The 18,652-nt window shown below is 55.4% G+C and overlaps 2 protein-coding genes across 2 annotated transcripts; one reads left to right on the top strand and one right to left on the bottom strand.

Moving 5' to 3' along the window:
* The first annotated feature begins 5,873 nt into the window (after positions 1-5,873).
* cdt1 (chromatin licensing and DNA replication factor 1) lies at positions 5,874-14,518 on the top strand. The gene is made up of 11 exons (XM_030106710.1): positions 5,874-6,427; positions 6,606-6,803; positions 10,058-10,317; positions 10,412-10,606; positions 10,702-10,847; positions 10,924-11,024; positions 11,102-11,290; positions 11,395-11,541; positions 11,622-11,823; positions 13,947-14,100; positions 14,485-14,518. The coding sequence occupies exons 1-11, from the start codon at positions 5,966-5,968 to the stop codon at positions 14,516-14,518; spliced, it is 2,088 nt and encodes a 695-aa protein (XP_029962570.1). The 5' UTR covers positions 5,874-5,965.
* A 223-nt stretch (positions 14,519-14,741) lies between these two features.
* On the bottom strand, positions 14,742-18,550 carry aprt (adenine phosphoribosyltransferase). Its single transcript, XM_030107153.1, has 5 exons — positions 18,419-18,550; positions 16,440-16,543; positions 16,149-16,282; positions 15,566-15,644; positions 14,742-15,473 (listed from the first exon to the last, which is right to left on the bottom strand). Exons 1-5 carry the CDS (start codon positions 18,508-18,510, stop codon positions 15,334-15,336), a joined length of 549 nt encoding a protein of 182 aa, XP_029963013.1. The 5' UTR covers positions 18,511-18,550; the 3' UTR covers positions 14,742-15,333.
* Positions 18,551-18,652: the final 102 nt, after the last annotated feature.

The raw sequence follows: 18,652 nt of genomic DNA, 5'->3' as shown, positions 1-18,652 counted from the left end.
CGCCACAGCGACGCACACACGCCAGCCGCGGCACAGCCGAGCGACAGGCGGGGAAAGCCCTGGACCACGGCCCCCCCAGGGATGCAGAGACAGGCCAGAGGACCGAAACTCTTAGGCGACCGAACCCCTGTTCACGCTAAAAACTGACATGGTCACAGAGTCTGTGCACATATCCAACAGATATGAACGCACAAAAATGGACACAGAGGCCCAGGAGGCAGCCTGGCAGACGTCACCCACCGTGACCCCCCTGCACAGGGCCACAGAGGCAACCACACGCCGTGTGGAATGAGCATGAATCACCGCCGGCGGCAAGAGATTCTGCGCCTCTTGGGGGAGAGGTCAGTGAGGCTCCACGCTCCCTGGCTCCAAACCTCACAAACAGCTGGTCCGTGGTAGAGCCCTGACCAGGCACAACAACCCCAGCCGTGGGTCGTCCCCAGATGAGCCAGGCATGGAGGTGAGTGTCAAGACCCTGATCACTCGTGACCGGAAGTCCAAAGTGATCACCTTGGGATGAAAGGCCGGGTTAGGCCAGAGATGCAGGAGTCCCCCATCTGCGCTGAACACCATGCAGGATGGGTGGACTGACAAAGCGCAGAGATCCCCAACTCTCTTGGCAGATGCTAGTGCTAACAAAATGTCAGCCTTGAAGGAGAGAAAGCGGTCCTCCGCCTGCTCCAAAGGCTCGAAGGGGGGTCCCTTAAGACCCTCCAACACAATGCAGAGGTCCTATGGGGAGACCACATGCCTGGGGGGTGGCTGAAGCTGACACACCCCGCGCAGAAAACGCTTCACCAGCGGATGGCTGCGTGCCGAGAAGCGGCCGAAGCCGCCATGACCCGCCGCGATAGCCGATGCAAACACCGCAAGAGTGGATGAAAGAGGTGGGCCGGAAGGAATGCATACAGGAGGCTCGGAGGCCAGTTTCTGTGTGCGAAGGCGTCTACCCCTAGAGGGGGTCCGTCTGACGACCTGAGCGAGAACCAGAGTGGGCACTGTGCGTTCTCTGCACTGGCGAAAAGGTCTGCCACTGGGCATCCGAACCGGCGCCAAAGCTGAGCTGCGACCCACGGGGCCAGGCCCCACTCGTCGTGGAGTGGGCCTCCCCGGGACATCCTGTCCGCACCGACGTTGAGAACCCCGGGCACGTGTCGCGCTCTGAGAGACGCAAAGTGCCGGTCCGCCCACCGGAGGATCTCCGCCGCTTTGTGGTGAAGAAGAGGAGACCGGGGCCCCCTCTGCCTGTTCAGGTACGCGACCACTGTGGTGTTGTCCGACCTGACAAGTACGTGGCTATCCTTCAGCCTGGCCTGGAAATGGAGCAGGACCTTCTGCCCCGCAGTCATTTCCAGCACATTGATGTGAATGGGAGTGGAATCCCAAGCACCACCCACCGCGTGGTGGGCTAGGGTGCCTCCCCATCCTGCGAGAGACGCATCCGTGAACACCTCGACGCGATGCGACACGCAGCCCAGGGGGACTCCTTGTGTCAGGCGAGCCGGATCCATCCAGTAGATGAGATCCTGGTGTGCGTGGGGCGGGATCGGGAGCCTTCTGCGACCATCCCGCACCCCCACGCAGTGGCGGCGTACGAACCACCGTTGCAGCCTGCGCATGTGCAGGAGGCCCAACCGAACCACTGGGTGGGCAGCAGCCATCAAACCCAGGATGGTTCTGATCAATCAGACCCTGACCAGGGGTGTGGTCATCGCAGACCTCAGGGCCGAGAGCAGGGAGGTTCATCTCTCCTCGGAGAGGTTGGCCATCATGGAGAGAGAGTCCAGCTCCAACCCCAGGTAAGCCGTCCGCTGAGCCAGGGTGAGGGCGCTCTTGTGTCGGTTCACCGTGAACCCCAGGAGCTCGATGTGGTGCAGGACCTGGGTCATGTGCAGCACAGCCTCCTGCTGGGAAGACGCCAGTATGAGCCAGTCGTCGATGTAGGTGAGGATCCTCAAACCGCGACGACGGAGGGGCTCCAACGCTGCTTCGACACACTTGGTGAATGTGCGAGGAGCGAGAGAATAGCCAAAAGGGAGCTGGGTGTATTGAAAACACCTGTCTCCCACGGCAAACCTGAGGAAGGGCCTGTGCCTCCTCAGAATGGGGATGTGGAAGTAGGCGTCCGTCAGGTCGACCGACGTCATCCAGTCCCCGGGCCGGATGCACTCCAGGAGGTGTTTGACCATCAGCATGCGGAACCTCCTGGTGGCTATGTGAGTGTTGAGGACCGGCACTTCCAAAAAGGGTCTCACTCCCCCGGACTTCTTGGGAACCAGGAAGTAGGGGGAATAGAAGCCCGAGTGCGTCTCGTCCGTGCTCAGCTCCGTGACCGCGCCCTGGCGGAGGAGCGAGGCTACTTCCACTTGGAGAGCGGCCGCCCCAGCAGGGCATGCGAGCCACGTACGAAGGACGCCACTGAAGAGAGGCGAGCAACAGGGGAACTGCTGGGCATAACCGTTTCTCAGTGTCCTGGCCAGCCAGGGAGAAAGCAGCCCCAACATGACACGCCACATGTGAAACCGGAGTGTGAGTGGTTGCACTATGGCCAGGGGGGACGGCCCATCCGTCGTCCTGGCCTCGGGAGATGGGGCCCCTCGAAGAAAGGGCCGTGGAGGGGGCGTCCCGTGCTTGAGCGCGGGCGGCCACTCCGGGGCTGCAGGCCAGCTCTTTGTTGGAGACAACCCGGGCAGAGGCCGCGAGAGGGCTGAGTTTCCCGGGTCGCTGGCCGTGGTCATGAAGCCGGAGCTGGACGCTCAATAACGAGACGCTGCGTGGCGATAACCCGGAGCGGTACGGCTCTTTTGCCCCGACGCCTCGCCGCGTGTCACGGTGAGGCTGGAGGGGAAACACTGCTTGGAGCGTGGTGAATAACGCCGAGAGCGGGGCGCCCGGCGGTGGAGACCCGGGTCGGTGAAGCTCCGCTGCTAAGACGCTTCGCTACGCTCACCTGAGCCGAAGCCGACGGATAATGCAGCCTGGAGCGTTTACGGGGTGCTGGAAGGACCTCAGCAGCGCTCTGTTTCCGAGACGCACCTGACGTGGAAGCCAGCGGTCTTGATGCGCTGCTGCATCCCATACACGTGGCCGCCGTGCAGCAAGCCCATGAGTGCGCATTCAACTCACCGATCTCAGCCACTTTATCCCGAGCGAGAGACGAGAGGTGGAGAGACCCTACCGAGTTTAACACTTTTCGATCGTGTAAACACCGGGGAAAGAAGAGACAGCTGCACTGAAATAGTTGTAACGTGCCTGACTGCCTTTATTCACAGATTTCACAGCTGGAGTTGGACGAGCGGACGGGGCGCTCCGGGACTCGGGAGCGTGGGCCCGTTTCGGCTGGTTGGCATCCCGGGAGGGTCGGCGGGAAGACGGTCGAGTCTGGCCAGACACCGGGGAGCTCCAGGGGGCTGGGCGCCACTGGTCCGCGGGACGTCGTCTCTGTGGCGGCGGCTCACTGTGAGGCTGCAGATGCGGGGTGAGCTGTTGCGAGCCGCACGCAGCCGCTTCCATGCGCTCAATGATGGCCTGTATGTCAGGCTCAAAGAGAGAGGAGGTGGACAGGGGGAGGCCCAGGACTCCCCGCTGGTCCCGGTCAGACAGTGAGGACAGGCCAAGCCACAGGTGCCACATGGTGAGCTGTGCGCTTGCAATGACGCGGCCTCCGTTGATGGCGGTGGCTCTGCACATCCGCATGAGGACCTCGGGCACGTTCTGGATTTCCTCAATGTCATCTGGAGCGAGCTGGGACCTCTCCTGGCATATCTTATCCACGGAGCCCAACAGGATGGTCAGGATGGTCATGTTGTTAGCCAGGGCAAATATTTGATTGCCGCTAGCATAACCACGGTCCAGGAAGGTCGCCATGCGTCTGTCTCTCTCAGACGGCAGCATGAGTTTTCCGCTCGGCCAGGCGGAGGACTTGGGGAGAAGGCACAGTCTCACAGAGTCCTCAATTGCAGGCACTCCGGGGACCGGCGGCCAGCCATCCACGCAGGAATATTCGCGGTAGCCTTTCACCGCGCCCTTGGCAGTGAGCGGCGTACCCCAATCTTTCCGCACGTTCTCCTGGAATGAAGGCACAGCAGAACATAACACCGCAGTCCGGGACCGAGTCCGTGACAGGGTTGCTAGCCCGAGTGCAAAATCACGTTGAGCCGGCTCCAGAGGCTGCGGCGGCAGTGCGAGGCCGATGCGCTAGGTGGTGGAGGTGAGGAGCTCTGCAAGGTGTTCGGCGGGCTCGCGGGGGAGGCTCACGGCACCTGGCGCGGGAAACGGTGGCGGCAGAGTTGTTGAGGCGGGAACTCCGCGACACCGAGACGCTGCTGCTGCTGCTGCTGATGCTGCTGCTGCTGCTGCTGATGCTGCCGACGGCGTCGCCCCACTCGTAGGCGGCGGGGGCGGTGACGTCCACGGCGTCTTCAGCGTTGTCCTCGCAGGCGGGAAGTGGGAGAGGTGTCTCCCACGAAGGTGGTTCGCCGGTGAAGCTCTTCTGGCGGCAGCGCGAGGCTGGCCGGGCAGGTGGACCGCTGGCGGTGATGCTGCCGGCCGAGGCAGAGGAAGCAGCGCTCGTGATGATCTCCCTCGCAGAGCGGAGTGCCGCAAGAGCGGCAGGGGAAAGGCCCGATGCCTGATGGCGACTGGTCGCGTCCCGGTGAATCCATGTCTTGATCCGTGGTCTTGTTCCGCAGAAAGCTTCTAGTCTCATGAAGTACTGAGGAAGAAGAAGGATTTGCAGAAGGCCCCTTGAGGTTATATACCCTCGGCGGGCGTGGCGCTGCGCCATCGCGCGTAGGGGATTGGTGCATCAAGCTTTCTTTTTGTCTCAGTGATTGGTCGAGAGGGTGAGGTCCCCATAGCGAAGCCCATAGGCGGGCTAAGCACTTATGACATAGAATGACTCTATATCTCTAGTGACTCTATACCTCCTCTATAGTGACTCTATAGCTACTTTAGAGTAAAATAGATCATATCTGTTTGATCCTCAGTAATGTTTGTGTTCTTCTGGTAGCTAACCTCTACTCTGTCATGTGATTATCAACACCCAGTGTTTCAGTGTGTCAGAACATGGTGGAGTAGAATGACATTGTTGATGATTGTGACAAGTGAAACATCTGAACTTTTTTAGCTCTATTTTAATGAGGACTTCTAACCTCAGTCACAGTGGACCTGCTGGAGGAAACGCAGGCAGCCAGGTCTGTTCTGTGTTACATCTCTTCTTATAAATTGACTTTAGCAACTTTTGCAAATAATATTGTAATTTTTTGTACATCTCCTGTTCATATTTATTGTTAGTTTTCTTTATAGGTGCCATCGGTTCTCATGGCATTGTTTTGCTCTGTCATTATAAGCTTTTTTAAATTCTATTTTACATTTGTGTCATTTATATGTTTTAATGTTATTGTTGCTCGACACACCCAAACAAGTTTATAGTACTGTGAAAACTGAACTTTTGACAATAAACCTGGTTCTGATTCTGACTCTATCATATCCGATTTCTTTATTTGTCCACTTTATTAGTAACCTTACTAATCCTTTATTAGTAACATCCCATCATTACTGTTATAATCAGAAAATATTGTATGTATGTTGATTATTTCTGTTTAGATCTATCTATCTATCTATCTATCTATCTATCTATCTATCTATCTATCTATCTATCTATCTATCTCTCTCTCTGTGCGGCTGTGTCTACGTTAATACTCTATGTTTCTATGTTTATAGGTCTGGGGCTTTACGCGCCTCCTCCTGTGACGTAGCGGAAAAGGCGTGGTTTAGTTTATTTCGCGGGAAAGTGCATTGTGTTTCCTGTGCAAGGCGGACTCAGACTCAGATCCAGATCAGAGCCTGGCTGCAGACAGAGTGTTTTCCTCGGTGGTTGTCGGTCCCTCGCGGTCTCTCTCGGTTCCCCGGTTCTTGGTTCTTGGTTCTCGGTTCTCCGGTCCTCGGCTTCGTGCCCAGCAGCATGGCTCAGGCTCAGGCTCAGGCTCAGGCTCAGGCTCAGGCTCAGGCTCGGGTCACTGATTTCTACACCCTGACGAAGAGAGGCGCCGGCCGGCCGCACAAGACCAGCAAGCAGCGGAGCGGCTCCAGATCCCGGGCCCGGGGCCCGGACCAGGTCCTCTGCTCCTCCGGACCCCGGGATCAGGACCTGGACCAGGTCCTCTGCTCCTCGGCCGTGCACGAGGAGTTTCTCCGGGTCATCGACGAAGCTGCGGGGCTGACCGAGGCCCCGGGAGTCCCGGCCAGTCCCCGGACCCCGAAGCGGACCTCCGCCGAGGCGGAGTTCGACCTCGGGGCCGCGGTGTTTTCCGCCACCCCCAAGAAGAGGCGGGCTGCGGGGGCCAGAGGCCCGGCTGCGGCCGCAGGGGGGCCAACGCGGAGCTCCGCCAGGAAGAGGCTCCCCCTGCCCGAGAGGGCCCCCCAGGTGAGTGGCCAGATCCGGACCCCCAGGCCAGAGGGCAGATCCTGGGCAGCACTGGTCCTCTAGGATCTGTAGGACCCTTCTGGTCTCTGTGGGACCCCCCTTGGCCCCTGGGGGACAGTTCCTGAGTTGTCTTTGTTAAACTCTTTTTACTGAGTCTCCTCCTTTGTGTTGTGTTCAGGCTGCAGCCCGGCCCCCCTCCACGGACCTGGATGAGGGCCCCCCTGGTCCAGTCCAGTCCTCCTCCACGGACCTGGATCAGAGACTCCCCTCCGTGGAGCTGGATCAGGGGCCCCCTCCAGCGGGCCCTGACAGCAGACCCTCGCAGAAGAGCCATGTGGAGGTCCAGGACAGGAGGCGTGGAGGAGAGACCCCCAAGGTGAGTCCTGTCCTCAGGGACCCCCTTCATGGTCCTGGATCAGGCCCGGTCTGGGCTCTGGTCCTGGTCTGGAGGGTCCAGGTCTACCCTGGAGGTGGACCTGGTCTTTGATGATGGCTGTGATCACATCAGCTCCTCTTGATTAGCTTTTGTTCGGATGCTAATGAGAACCTGAGGAGGTCCAGGCTGGAGTTTCCATTGTTTGGTCCTGATGCGGATCCTTATCTTGATCTAGATCAGGGTCTGCAGCGTCTCGCAGGACTTTGTCCTCTTGTTTCACAGCCTCCTGGACCGTCCTTTGTGGCGTCTCCTCGTCAGACATGAGAGACAGAAACTATCAGATCAGTTTGTTTCCTTCTTTCTCCCTGAGAGGAAAGTCTGCGAGGCTTCAGCTTTTTAAATATTATTTTTATTGGTAGAAATTCACATGTTTGCATTTCTTCACGAGCTACGTCCGGCCAGAGAGTAGAAAACAGCAGTATTTATCTTCACATGCAGAATTTCACAGTAAAGGAAGCAAATGAACAGATGAATCAGTAAATAGAACAAGCAAAACAGAACTTCACCACTGCTGTACCACCGCTTTACCACCGCTTTACCACCGCTTTACCACCGCTTTACCACCGCTTTACCACCGCTTTACCACCGCTTTACCACCGCTCCATGGCTGAGTTCCCGCAGCGAGCAGCATCCTGAGTCAGGATCTGTTTGTTCCTTATCTCTGGAGATGCGGAGCCCAGATATCAGTGTGAAAATCAGATGATAAAGACATGTAAAAAATACTTCTGTGGCTTTCTGTCCAATAGCGTTGAATTTGAACAGAATGTGAGGAGGCGAAGCTCTGCAGCACGAAGCGAGGTGTAGTGCTGTGTAGCGTTGTGTAGCGTTGTGTAGCGTTGTGTAGCGTGAAGCCAGCATTCACCTGCCGATGGTGTGTTTTCTGTCGTGGGGTAATTAAACAGTCAGTCTCATTGTTCCATCTGTGAGCTTCAGTGTTGAATTAGATGTTTCTTCTCTCTGTTGTTGATCAGCCTCCTCCTCCTCTCATTGGTCCTCGGTGTATCTTGCTGAGTGGTTGTTGAAGTTGTGAGTCTTTGGTGTTGTTGTGTTCTGATGTTTGTGAGGATCTCTGATCGGATCGAAGGTCTGCCGTCTTCTCCCTTCATCTTCCTCTTGGTGTTTCGGCTGTAAAGTTCCTCCTGTTCCAGAGAGTGCTGCTTCAGTCATGATGTTCCAGGGATGGTGGACTCCAGCCACCGCTGGACCAGTCCTCTCCCTGCCGTATCAACCTGGAAATGGTTTCACGCCATTCAGTGAAGTGGTTCTGGTTCTGGTTCTGGTTCTGAAATGAGGGACAGAAGTCGAGGGAGTACATTGATTTGAATTCTTTGACTTAAAGGGGCTGTATCATGCTTTTTTAGCTAGTCCAAACCCTAGAAATGGCTCTAACATGGTAATAGTTTATTTTTGGCGCTAAGGAAAAGTAATTTTGTGTGAAATAAAAGATTTTCTGGGGCTAATTCTGAAACCCGGAAGAGAAAACGCTCCGTTTCACTGAAAATCCCGCCTCTCCCCCTGTGGACTTTGACTGACAGCTACTTCAACCAATCAGAGCTTCAAAACAAATACGCTAGCTAGCTTTAGCTCTTTAGCTCTAGCTTCTCCACGCGCAAAAACGTCTTTTCCTGTGAGAAAATCACCAAGCGCAGACCCTCCAGACCCTCCAGACCCTCCAGACCCTCCAGACCCTCCAGACCCTTCAGACCCTCCAGACCCTCCAGACCCTCCAGACCCTCCAGACCCTCCAGACCCTTCAGACCCTTCAGACTCTTGCTCCTGCTTGACTGTTGCTTTCAGACGATGGTCAAAGTTTATCCTCGAAATCGGAGTTACAAAAAGCAGCAACGCTGATTGCCGAGGGCCTGTGGGAGGGGGGCTCAGGGGAGCCGTCTTCACAGTGTGACGTCAACGTGGGAAACAGAGCGTGGGTGGGTGTGGAAGGGGCTGCCTCTCTGAGCAGCACAAACAGGAGGAAAACTCAAACACACAGGCACGGAGGAAAAAAAACGCTTTGGGGTGTTTTAGGCGAGTACATAACTATATCACAAAGTTAAAACATACAAAAAGTGAATTTTGCATGATACAGCCCCTTTAAAGATGAGAACAGGGGAAAGAGGCTCCATCTGGCCTGGTGGTCTTGATTCCTGATGTCCAGAGTCTGCTCTTCCAGACGGTCTTGGTGTTCAGGAGCGTTCTGCAGAGGGCTTCAGGGAGTCTGTCCTCCGTTTCAGTGGCGAGGCTCCTTCTAACTTGTCTGATGATTAAAGTACCTGTTTTACTGCTATTTCATTGAGCCAGTCTTATTTAGGAAATCCGTCACTTCTGGTCGAGATACTTCAGGATTTCTTCAGTACAGCAGTGTGTCGTCTGCGTAGCGGGGTGTTCAGCGTTCAGTTCCTCATGTCTTTTCTGGTTGGAGGTTGTAGAGACGGGCTGGAGAGCAGAGTTTTCCCCATGATCATTTCCTTTTCTGTACTTCTGAATTTCATGACTTGTTTCTTTTTTGAGTTTGGGGCCGTCGAGTCGGCTTGAACCGAGCCTCCATGTTGGATTCCTTCGCCTGTTTTTTTAATCCACTCTAACCTGATCACTTAAATCAATCAGTCCTGCTTCTGACCGGTCCCGTCCAGGCATGGTACCGTGCTCTGTTCTAGACCAGCAGCATGTTCCTGTTCCGGGCTTCATCTCATTCAAGTCTCACTCACGTTCTTCTTCTTGTTATTTTGGCCTGAGCTCTCAGGTTGAGGCTGGAGGTGAATGTTTGTCTCCTTCACACATCAGGATTCCTCCTGTTTCATAGAAATGAGACGGATCACTTCTTAGGAAAAGCCAGTTCGCTCCTGCTGCTAGCGTAGCATTCCGGCCTCCTGCGTCTCCGTCCGTCTGTCCTGCTCCTCTTCGCTTGGTGGGTTTGACCGGCAGGTTCACGGGATGTTTAGCGTTCAGTCGGGTCACACCGGTCTCTAACGGGACCGGGACCGGGACCAGGACCCGGTTTTAGCTTTTTAACGTCTTTTTTCCACAATGTTCAAGAAACGACATGACGAAGTAGCAAAACTTGACACTGATGACAGAGTCCCTGTTACTGCAGGTCCCTCGGCTCTGGACCATCGGGTCCTCATTACCGGTCTGGTTCTGGTCTCTCTGATCCACATTAGCAGCGTTTCCTCGTTGACCCCCCCGATCTGTTTCAGGCTCTCAGTCTGGAGGACGTGGTCTCGCTCAAGTCTCGTCTTCAGAGGATCAAGAGACGAGTGGAAGAAAGGACCACCGCCGAGGCCTCTTCATCCTCCTCCTCCATCACAGCCACGCCCCCTCCCCCCTCCATCACAGCCACGCCCCCTCCCCCCTCCTCAGAGACCCTCAGACTGAGTCGAGCTAAAGAGCTAGCAGCCAGAGCTCAGAAGAGGAAGGAGGATGAGGAGAAGAAGAGTGAAGCACCTGCACAGACCAGGTGATGAACACACTCTCTCTCTCACACACACACACACACACCCACGCCCTCCTGTCCTCGGTGTATTCACGGCCCCCTCCCTCTGCCCCCCCAGCGCCGAGCTGCCGGCCCACCAGCGGTACCACAGCCTGGCCCAGGCCGCCCCCCCGGGCCTGGTTCTGCCGTTCTCCTACCGGGTCCTGGCCGAGATGTTCCGGAGCATGGACACGGTGGTGGCCATGCTGTACAACCGCTGCGAGACCGCCACCTTCTCCAAGGTCCAGAGGGGAGTCCAGGACATGATGCACAAGTAGGTGCCAGACCTGGTCCACACGGTCCACCTGGGTTTCCTGATCCATCACCTCATAGTTTAAATTTGAACATGGTGATATGTGTGTGTGTCAGGAGGTTCGAGGAGAGCCACGTGGGCCAGATTAGGTGTGTGTTCCCTGAGGCCTACACCTTCCGGCAGCAGAAGGACGTCCCTCCGTTCCACGGCGGCGTGAAGCCAGGAGGCTACCAGCTGACGGTGGAACCCGTCCTCCAGTCAGGTGGGTGCAGAACCGTCAGAGACACCGTCACGGTGGACGAGAGCGTGACGTGATCTGTCCTCGTCCTCGTCCTCAGACCAGCAGGAGGTCCGTCCCGTGCTGTCGGCCTCCCGGCTGCTGGACCGACGCCGCGTCTTCCACCTGAACCTGCTGTCCATCGTCAAGCAGCACCACAAGGTGAGCGTCCGCCGGAGGAACCCCTCCGCCGCCGCCACGCGTCCCGCCGTCTCACCCCTTCCCCCCCCTGTCCGCAGGCCTTCCTGTCCTCGCTGACTCCGCCCCTGTCCGTCCCGGAGGACAAGCTCACCCGCTGGCACCCCCGCTTCAGCGTGGACACGGTGCCGGCGCCGCAGAGCGCCGCGCTGCCCCGCGCCCCGCACGCCCAGAGGCCCGCCACGGCCCGGGAGGTCCTGGACCAGGCCCGCCACCTGCTCACCCCCAAGGTACCGCTGATGCTAATATGTTGCCATGGCAACCAGAGTTCCATTCACAGGCTGAACCACCTGAGCCAGGCTGCTCTGGACTGAAACGTGTCTCTTGTGTTCAGATGGAGAAAGCTCTGGTTTCTGCGGCTCTGAGGGAAGACCGAGCTGCTGAGGGTGAAGAGAAAACCCCTCCTCGGACCGCTGCAGCGCCACCTGCTGCTCCACCTGCCGCCGCTCTCAGAGGAGTCTCGCAGTCCCTGCTGGACAGGGTACGTACACCATCAGCTGCTGTCAGCCGTTCCGGTCGCGGAGCGGTTTTCTCTAAACCTTGTGGATCCGCCGGTTCCAGATCCGAGCCAAGGAGGCCCAGAAGCTGCAGGCGGCCCTGACTCGAGACCCGGCTCAGGACCAGCGCCTGCTGATGATGTCCCGGCTGGGGGAGCTGGCCCGGATCCTGCGCGGCGTCTTCGTGGCGGAGAAGAAGCCGGCTCTGACCATGGAGGTGGTCTGTAACCGGCTGGAGTCCAGCTACAGGTCGGCTCTGACCGCAGGTGGGTTTCAGTCAGCCTGGTCTCCGAGTCCAGCATCCGGTCTGGTCCCACAGCGACGAGCTCAGGACACAACGCAGACGGTCGTCTGGTTCCATGCGTGCAGAGCATCCATGGTGTTTCGCTTGAGCTGGCGGCTACGTGTTTAGTGTTAGCTGTGGGTTACATGTTTAGCGTTAGCTATGGGCTGCGTGTTTAGTATTAGCTGGAGGCTGCCTGTTTAGCATTAGCTGGTAGTTATGTGTTTAGCTAGCGGCTACAGGTTTAATGTTAGCTGGTAGCCATGTGTTTAGCATTAGCTGGGGGCTACATGTTTAGCATTAGCTGGTATCCACATGTTTAGCGTTAGCTGGCGGCTACGTGCTTAGCATTAGCTGGCGGCTACGTGCTTAGCGTTAGCTGGCGGCTACGTGTTTATCATTAGCTGGCGGCTGCGTATTTAGCGTTAGCTGGCGGCTGCGTGTTTAGCGTTAGCTGGCGGCTACGTGTTTAGCATTAGCTGGCGTTTACGTATTTAGCGTTAGCTGGCGGCTACGTATTTAGCGTTAGCTGGCGGCTATGTGTTTAGCATTAGCTGGTGGGTACGTATTTAGCGCTAGGTGCGTTCGACATGAGAAAGCCAGAGGCAGACTTTTGAGACTTTTGAGCTGCCCCGCCCAGATTTGGCCCGGCGTCACTGATACGTAGGACCTACGTAGGGCATGGAAAACTCGCGAGACCCAAACGAGATCAGTCACAGAGGTAGCCGCGTGAGCTGCTGGAGAGCAACTCACCGCGGCTACCTGGCCCACCCTTCTGTTTCATACAGGCAGGGGATTGGACCCCAGCCCACTCCTCATCAGTTTGATGACAACACGCTTTATTTGCATAAATAAACACCCAGTCCCGGCTCCAGTCCAGTGTAGGGGGGGGGCTACAAATGGGGGGGGGGGGTGCGCAAAGGTGGCGAAAAAGTAACGGAGCAACACAAAAACAGAATCCACAGATCAGAGGCCTGTTCTACCATGTCCAACAACGTATGATCATTAACCACATTGCTAAAAAGCACAAATAGTGAAAAAACCAAATGATAAAATAAGCAGCTCTCACCTTTAGTAGTGCTGCAGTCTCCTCTTTTTTTGAATTTTGAATAGCACAACACTTCATATTGATTTGACCCAACCAGCCGAGTTTGCTCTTGTTTTTTAAGGACATAATAGACTGAAAACTTATTTTTTTTAAATGAAATACTATATTTTGACTGAGGGGGCGAGGCAGTCTGCACCCCCCTTGATGCCGGGTCTGCACTTGCAGCAGCACACACGCCTCACATGACAGAAGCCAAAACATAACTTAAAATTATTTTGTTTTTTACATTTTATTTATTTCAGTTAACTGAATATGAATTAACACAATGTGACACATGAAAGAAATTATGAATTCTTTTGTTTTTAATAAGAAAAAAAAATTACCCTCTGACAGCCAGGGGGGGCAAGGAGGCACAGGCGGGGGGGGCAGGGGCATTGCCCCCCTAATTGACACCCCGGACACCCCCCACGGTTGGAGTCATGAGAAACACGAACATGGAGAACACAGCGTTGTCCGAGTTGGAGGCAGACTTATAACTCCGCCCCACGGCTGCGCCGTCTACTTCGTCTAGCTCCGTCTACCTCTGGCTTTGCCATCGTGAACGCACCTGTTAGCTGGAGGCTACGTATTTAGCGTTAGCTGGCGGTTACGTGCTTAGCGTTAGCTGGAGGCTACGTGTTTAGCGTTAGCTGGCGGCTACGTGTTTAGCGTTAGCTGGAGGCTACGTGTTTAGCGTTAGCTGGCGGCTACGTGTTTAGCGTTAGCTGGAGGCTACGTGTTTAGCGTTAGCTGGCGGTTACGTGTTTTAGCCAGTGGCTACATATTTAGCATTAGCTTGGGGCTACATGTTTGGCGTTAGCTGGTAGCCGCATGTTTAGCATTAGCTGGTAGCCATATGTTTGGTTGGTGCCTACATATTTAGCATTAGCTGGGGGCTACATGTTGAGTGTTAGCGGGTAGCTACATGTTTAGCGTTAGCATTAGCTGACAGCTATGTATCCAGTATTGACTTAACCCGTGTTTGATAACAGGAAGTGACCTCATGCTCTTCTTCACAGGGGAAATGGAGAAACATGTCCGCCTCCTGGCCGAGCTGGCTGCTGATTGGCTGAGCATCCATCCAATCAGGAAGGACTTCTACCTGAAGCTGAACAAAGGCATGGAGCTGAGCGCCGTGCTGGACAGACTGAGCAGGAGGCTCCAGGAGGAGGAGCGGGGGGGCGGGCCCTGAGGAGGAGGAGGAGCGGGGGGGCGGGCCCTGAGGAGGAGGAGGAGCGGGGGGGCGGGCCCTGAAGAGGAGGGGGAGCGGGGGGGCGGGCCCTGAAGAGGAGGAGGAGTGGGGGGGGGCGGGCCCTGAAGAGGAGGAGGAGCGGGGGGCGGGCCCTGAGGAGGAGGAGGAGGGGTCAGCTGCTCACTGAGCCCCTCCCCCCATCCATCAGAAGACTGAGCCCAGTGTGAGCGTGCTGCCTGGCCGCTCTGCAGTGTGTTGTGGAGTGTGAGGACGGTTGATGAGCTCGATGCTGCTGGAGCTTCTGCACAAGGTTCTTCTTTGTTTTTAATAAAGTCACTTTGTGGGATTTCTTCCTTTTCTGTCAGATCAACAGAGAACCAGGGACTGGCCTTCTCTTAGCAGCCCAACTTCACAAATCCCCACACTAGTGTTTCCTTTATGCATTAAATTGGTGATTACAAGTTGAAATGTGATTAAAATGTAATGGATTGACAGAACTAATGTTTTTGCTCAGGACAAGCTGTTTTCAGGCGTCAGAGTTCAGTGTTTTTTCAACCACGACCGTCTGGACAGCATCTTCCTGCAGAAGCTCCAGAAACACAGATCACACATTGGAGGCTTAGAACCGTTTAATCTCATTAGTTTCAAATCAGTTACACATTCTGTATTAAAAATAATAAAAAATGAACCTAACATGGTTAGAATACATTAAACATAATTTTAGTTCTATGGAATCAGCTTCAGACGGTCGACAAGAAGCCATGAGAACTTTAAAGAGGTTTAAATGGAATTATGTTGATCACACAGCGGAGTGTTCCTCTCAGAACCAGAACCAGACAGAACCATCACCGGCCCCTCAAACCCCGGCTGCTTCTTAACGGGGAGCTTTCAGTGGAATCACCAGAACTTTTCACATCAAACTCTGTTCTGAGACAGACCACAGAGTAAAGTGGTCTCCAAGATCCTGGATCACCCCGATACCCAGAACCCTCCATGCTCTCAGTAAGGAGAACAGATCAGAATCATGAAGAGGTTCTCAGAGGAACCCAGACACCCGGCTGCAGGAAGTTTAAATCCTCTCATGTTCTGGATACGAGAAGGAGAAACGTTCTGGAGTTCTCCAGGAGAACGTCTGCAGCCAGCTGAGGTTGAAGCTGTTGGTTTAAGTCCAGGCTTCCGGCTGTCGTCAGAGGACGGGGGGCTCTGGGGGTTCCTCAGTACTGGACCAGGGAGAAGACCCTCTGCGGCTTCAGCTTGTCCACGCCCTGCAGCTCTTTGAGCTCGATGACCACCAGGCAGCCCAGAACCTCCGCCTGCTGCTTCCTCATCAGCTGGCAGGCGGCGTACAGCGTTCCTGCGGGACACGGCAGAACCGGGACGGAACCGTCAGAGAGCCTCACGGGACAGGACCGTCCCGGAAGACACGAGGAGGCTCAGAGTTCTGACCTCCTGTGGCCAGCAGGTCGTCGATCAGCAGAACCTTCTGACCCGGAGCCACGGCGTCTTCCTGGATCTCTGCCTCCGCCTGAAGAGCGACGCAGCAGAACGTCAGCCGGGAACAGAACACTGGGTGATGGAGGACATTCATGGAACAGATGGAGATGTTCAACATGTACCGAGCAAACTAATCAGTGCAATAAAAACCTGTTTCAGTTAGTACGTGTGTGTGTGTGTGTGTGTGTGTGTGTGTGTGTGTGTAGTCATGTTAAGTCAGATTTGTGATCTTTTTCTGTTGCAGTTGCGCTCTATGACCACTAGAGGGCTCTCTCTCCATTGTAACACAGTCCCTCAGAATCCCGTTAATCAAAGCTGTTCCAGTAGTGATCTTATAAAACCTTTATTCCATCCTCAACCACTGACTGACGCTGCGTGTCCAGTTCCACCGGTTCAGCTGATATGTTCTCTACGTGTTCTGCCACATCTCTTCTATTTGCTGTATGCTGAGGTCCTGGTCCTGGTCCTGGTCCTGGTCCTGGTCCAGGTTTCTGCGAGCAGATGAGGACTCTCCAGAGCTGTGGGGGTTCCTTACCGTCCCGTACTCCAGGTCATAGGTCACAGCCACCGTGGCTCCGGGCAGCTTGCCTTTCTTCCTCACCAGCACGAAGCCCACGCCCAGCCGCTGGGCCAGCAGGGGGCCGAACAGGAAGCCGCGGGCGTCCAGACCTGCGGCGCCGCACGGGGACAGGAGACGGGTTAGTGAAGGACGGGTTAGTGAAGGACAGGTTAGTGAAGGACGGGTTGGTGAAGGACGGGTTAGTGTAAATCCGCCATGTGACGGTGCTGAAAATGAGGACAGAGACTGAAACAAGCTGCTTCTTACCAACGATCAGATCAACCTGCTGGTAGTTGATCCTCACATGATCTTCAAACAGATCGATCACTGCAGAGAGAGCAGCCGCGTCCTTCAGGAGGGGACAGATGTCTCTGAGACGGAGACAGAGACTTTTCAAGTCACTGCACATCGAGAATAAGAACCATTAAAACACAAAGCTCACTTCTAGACCCTCCATGTGGTTCCTGATTTCTGACCTGGATCTAAACTGAGTTTCAATGTTTAAACTACAGACAGACCGATGTGGTTTTCTCAGGCTGATACTGATTCTCAGTAGCCAAGGAGGCCGATAGCTGATACTAACAGCCGACATTCTTTTGCAGTGAAAGAGAAAATATCGGTGTGAGGATTCTGAACTGTCCAAACAGAGCTGTGTAGTGCCTGGACTGTACCGGTCTCCCACTTCCTGTTCACGTTCTGCAGGCTGAAGGCAGTTTTCAGTACCGTTTGGCGTGGCAGAGCAGTCGTCTTACAATCAGGAGGTTGTTGGTTCGATTCTCTATCTTCCCCGTCCATATGCTGAAGTGTCCTTGGGCAAGACACTGAACCCCAAACTGCTCCCAGCGGACGGACTGAGCGCCTGGCATGGCAGCCGCCTCCACTGGTGTGTGAATGGGTGAATGTTCATGCAGTGTAGAACATTCCCCATTTGCTCGTCTTTTCCTGAGTGAGGGAACTATCAGCCTGCTCGTGCTGAAATCATCAGCGTTTGTGTTTTGTATTTAGCCAGTGGAATGTTTCTCACTTTAATTTGTTCCAACAAGTTCTGCGACTGTTGTGCTAACTGTTAGCATGTCAATGGGTTTTCCCATACAAGTTAGCATTAAGCTAGCGGTACTTCTCATCCATGTGGAAAGCAGAATTCAGCCTCTACAGCAGGGGTCTCCAAACTGGGCCAGAAAGGGCCGGTGTGGCTGCTGGTTTTTGTTCCAACCAAGCAGGAGCACATCAGACTCCACCCATGTCCCCAAGCGAGTCCCCAAGCGAGTCCCCAAGCGAGTCCCCCTGTGGACTTGGTGAAACAGGCGGAGTGTAGTGGAGTGTTTCTGTCTGGTGATATATTACACAGAGGAGCAGCACTCCCTCTGGGATGAATGAAATGCGACTACTGCTCTCCTGGAAAGGTCAGCAGTTGGTTTAAGTCGGGTTTCAGAGGCGCCGGAGCAGCTCCACTGCATGATGGTACCTCCACCGTGCTGCACAGGGACCCTGGCGTTCCTCTCTCTGCTTCGTCTGGAGATCAGTAAACACGGAACAGGCATGAAGGGCGAACCCGAGTCCAGACGGTGAGACCGATCAACCACAGCAGAGACGTCACAGAGTAAAGTTCCTCACGTTACATAAGACTTTTGTCTCAATGTTCAGTGGGAGACGATCTGATGACCCTGGAACTCTGGAAGCACGTTCTGCTTCACAGCTTTACACTCAGATTACTGGAATCAGCTGCACTGAAGGAAACAGGCCTGGTGATCAGATTGTGATTTCATTCAGAAGGATTTCCAGTGTGGAGGGAGCCTGGGGGGGGGGGGGGGGGGGGGGGGGGGGCTGAACTGTCCCCTCATTCTTCACTGAGTCTTATCACTAATAAAAGCCTTGGAGATAAGCAGCAGAACCAGGCGGCTCTTTAACCCTCACGGGACCTGCACGCTGGAGCTGAAGCTGTTTCCTGTCAGTCTGACTGGATCCCTCCAGAGGACCAGGACCAGGACCAGGGCCAGGACCAGGACCAGGACCAGGACCAGGACCCTGCTCTGCAGAGAACCCCTGATGCTCCATGCTGCTATGAATGTCTGGATATAAACAATGATCCGCACGTGCTCCGTGGCCCTGAGGGGTGAATGTCAGGACCAGGACCGCGTCCTCCTGCAGGCTGCTGTCCTGAGGGGACAGAGGTGTCTGTGCTGCCGCCTCGTGCTGCGGGCCGACGGGTCCTTCTTCTTCTTCTGTGTCAGGCTGGCGGCTCCTACCTGAACACGATGCCTTTCTTGGGGAAGTCCGGAAAGGCCCGGATGTGGCTGACGACCAGCTGAAGCTTGGAGTCCCGCACGCCCGCCTCCATGCTGCTGCTGCTGCTGAGCCACGCGCTGCTTCTGCCTCTGCCTCTGCTTCTACCCCCGGCTGCTGCACACCGCGGCTCTGCTGCCCCCTGCTGGGCTCCAGCAGGCACAGCGCAGGCTGCTTCCGGCCTTCTGAAACTGCAC

Source organism: Salarias fasciatus, chromosome 13 (assembly GCF_902148845.1).
Source record: "Salarias fasciatus chromosome 13, fSalaFa1.1, whole genome shotgun sequence".
NCBI lineage: Eukaryota > Metazoa > Chordata > Actinopteri > Blenniiformes > Blenniidae > Salarias > Salarias fasciatus.
This window is presented reverse-complemented; position numbering and strand designations above follow the sequence as displayed.

Excerpts from the sequence above, each read along its gene's own strand:
- cdt1 (XM_030106710.1), top strand. The coding sequence starts at position 5,966 with ATGGCTCAGGCTCAGGCTCAGGCTCAGGCTCAGGCTCAGGCTCAGGCT. Across the intron at positions 10,848-10,923 it reads GGAACCCGTCCTCCAGTCAG|ACCAGCAGGAGGTCCGTCCC; the intron begins GTGGGTGCAGAA and ends CCTCGTCCTCAG. Across the intron at positions 11,542-11,621 it reads CGCAGTCCCTGCTGGACAGG|ATCCGAGCCAAGGAGGCCCA; the intron begins GTACGTACACCA and ends CGCCGGTTCCAG.
- aprt (XM_030107153.1), bottom strand. The coding sequence starts at position 18,510 with ATGGAGGCGGGCGTGCGGGACTCCAAGCTTCAGCTGGTCGTCAGCCAC. Across the intron at positions 16,283-16,439 it reads GCAGGTTGATCTGATCGTTG|GTCTGGACGCCCGCGGCTTC; the intron begins GTAAGAAGCAGC and ends GCGGCGCCGCAG. Across the intron at positions 15,645-16,148 it reads ATGACCTGGAGTACGGGACG|GCGGAGGCAGAGATCCAGGA; the intron begins GTAAGGAACCCC and ends GTCGCTCTTCAG.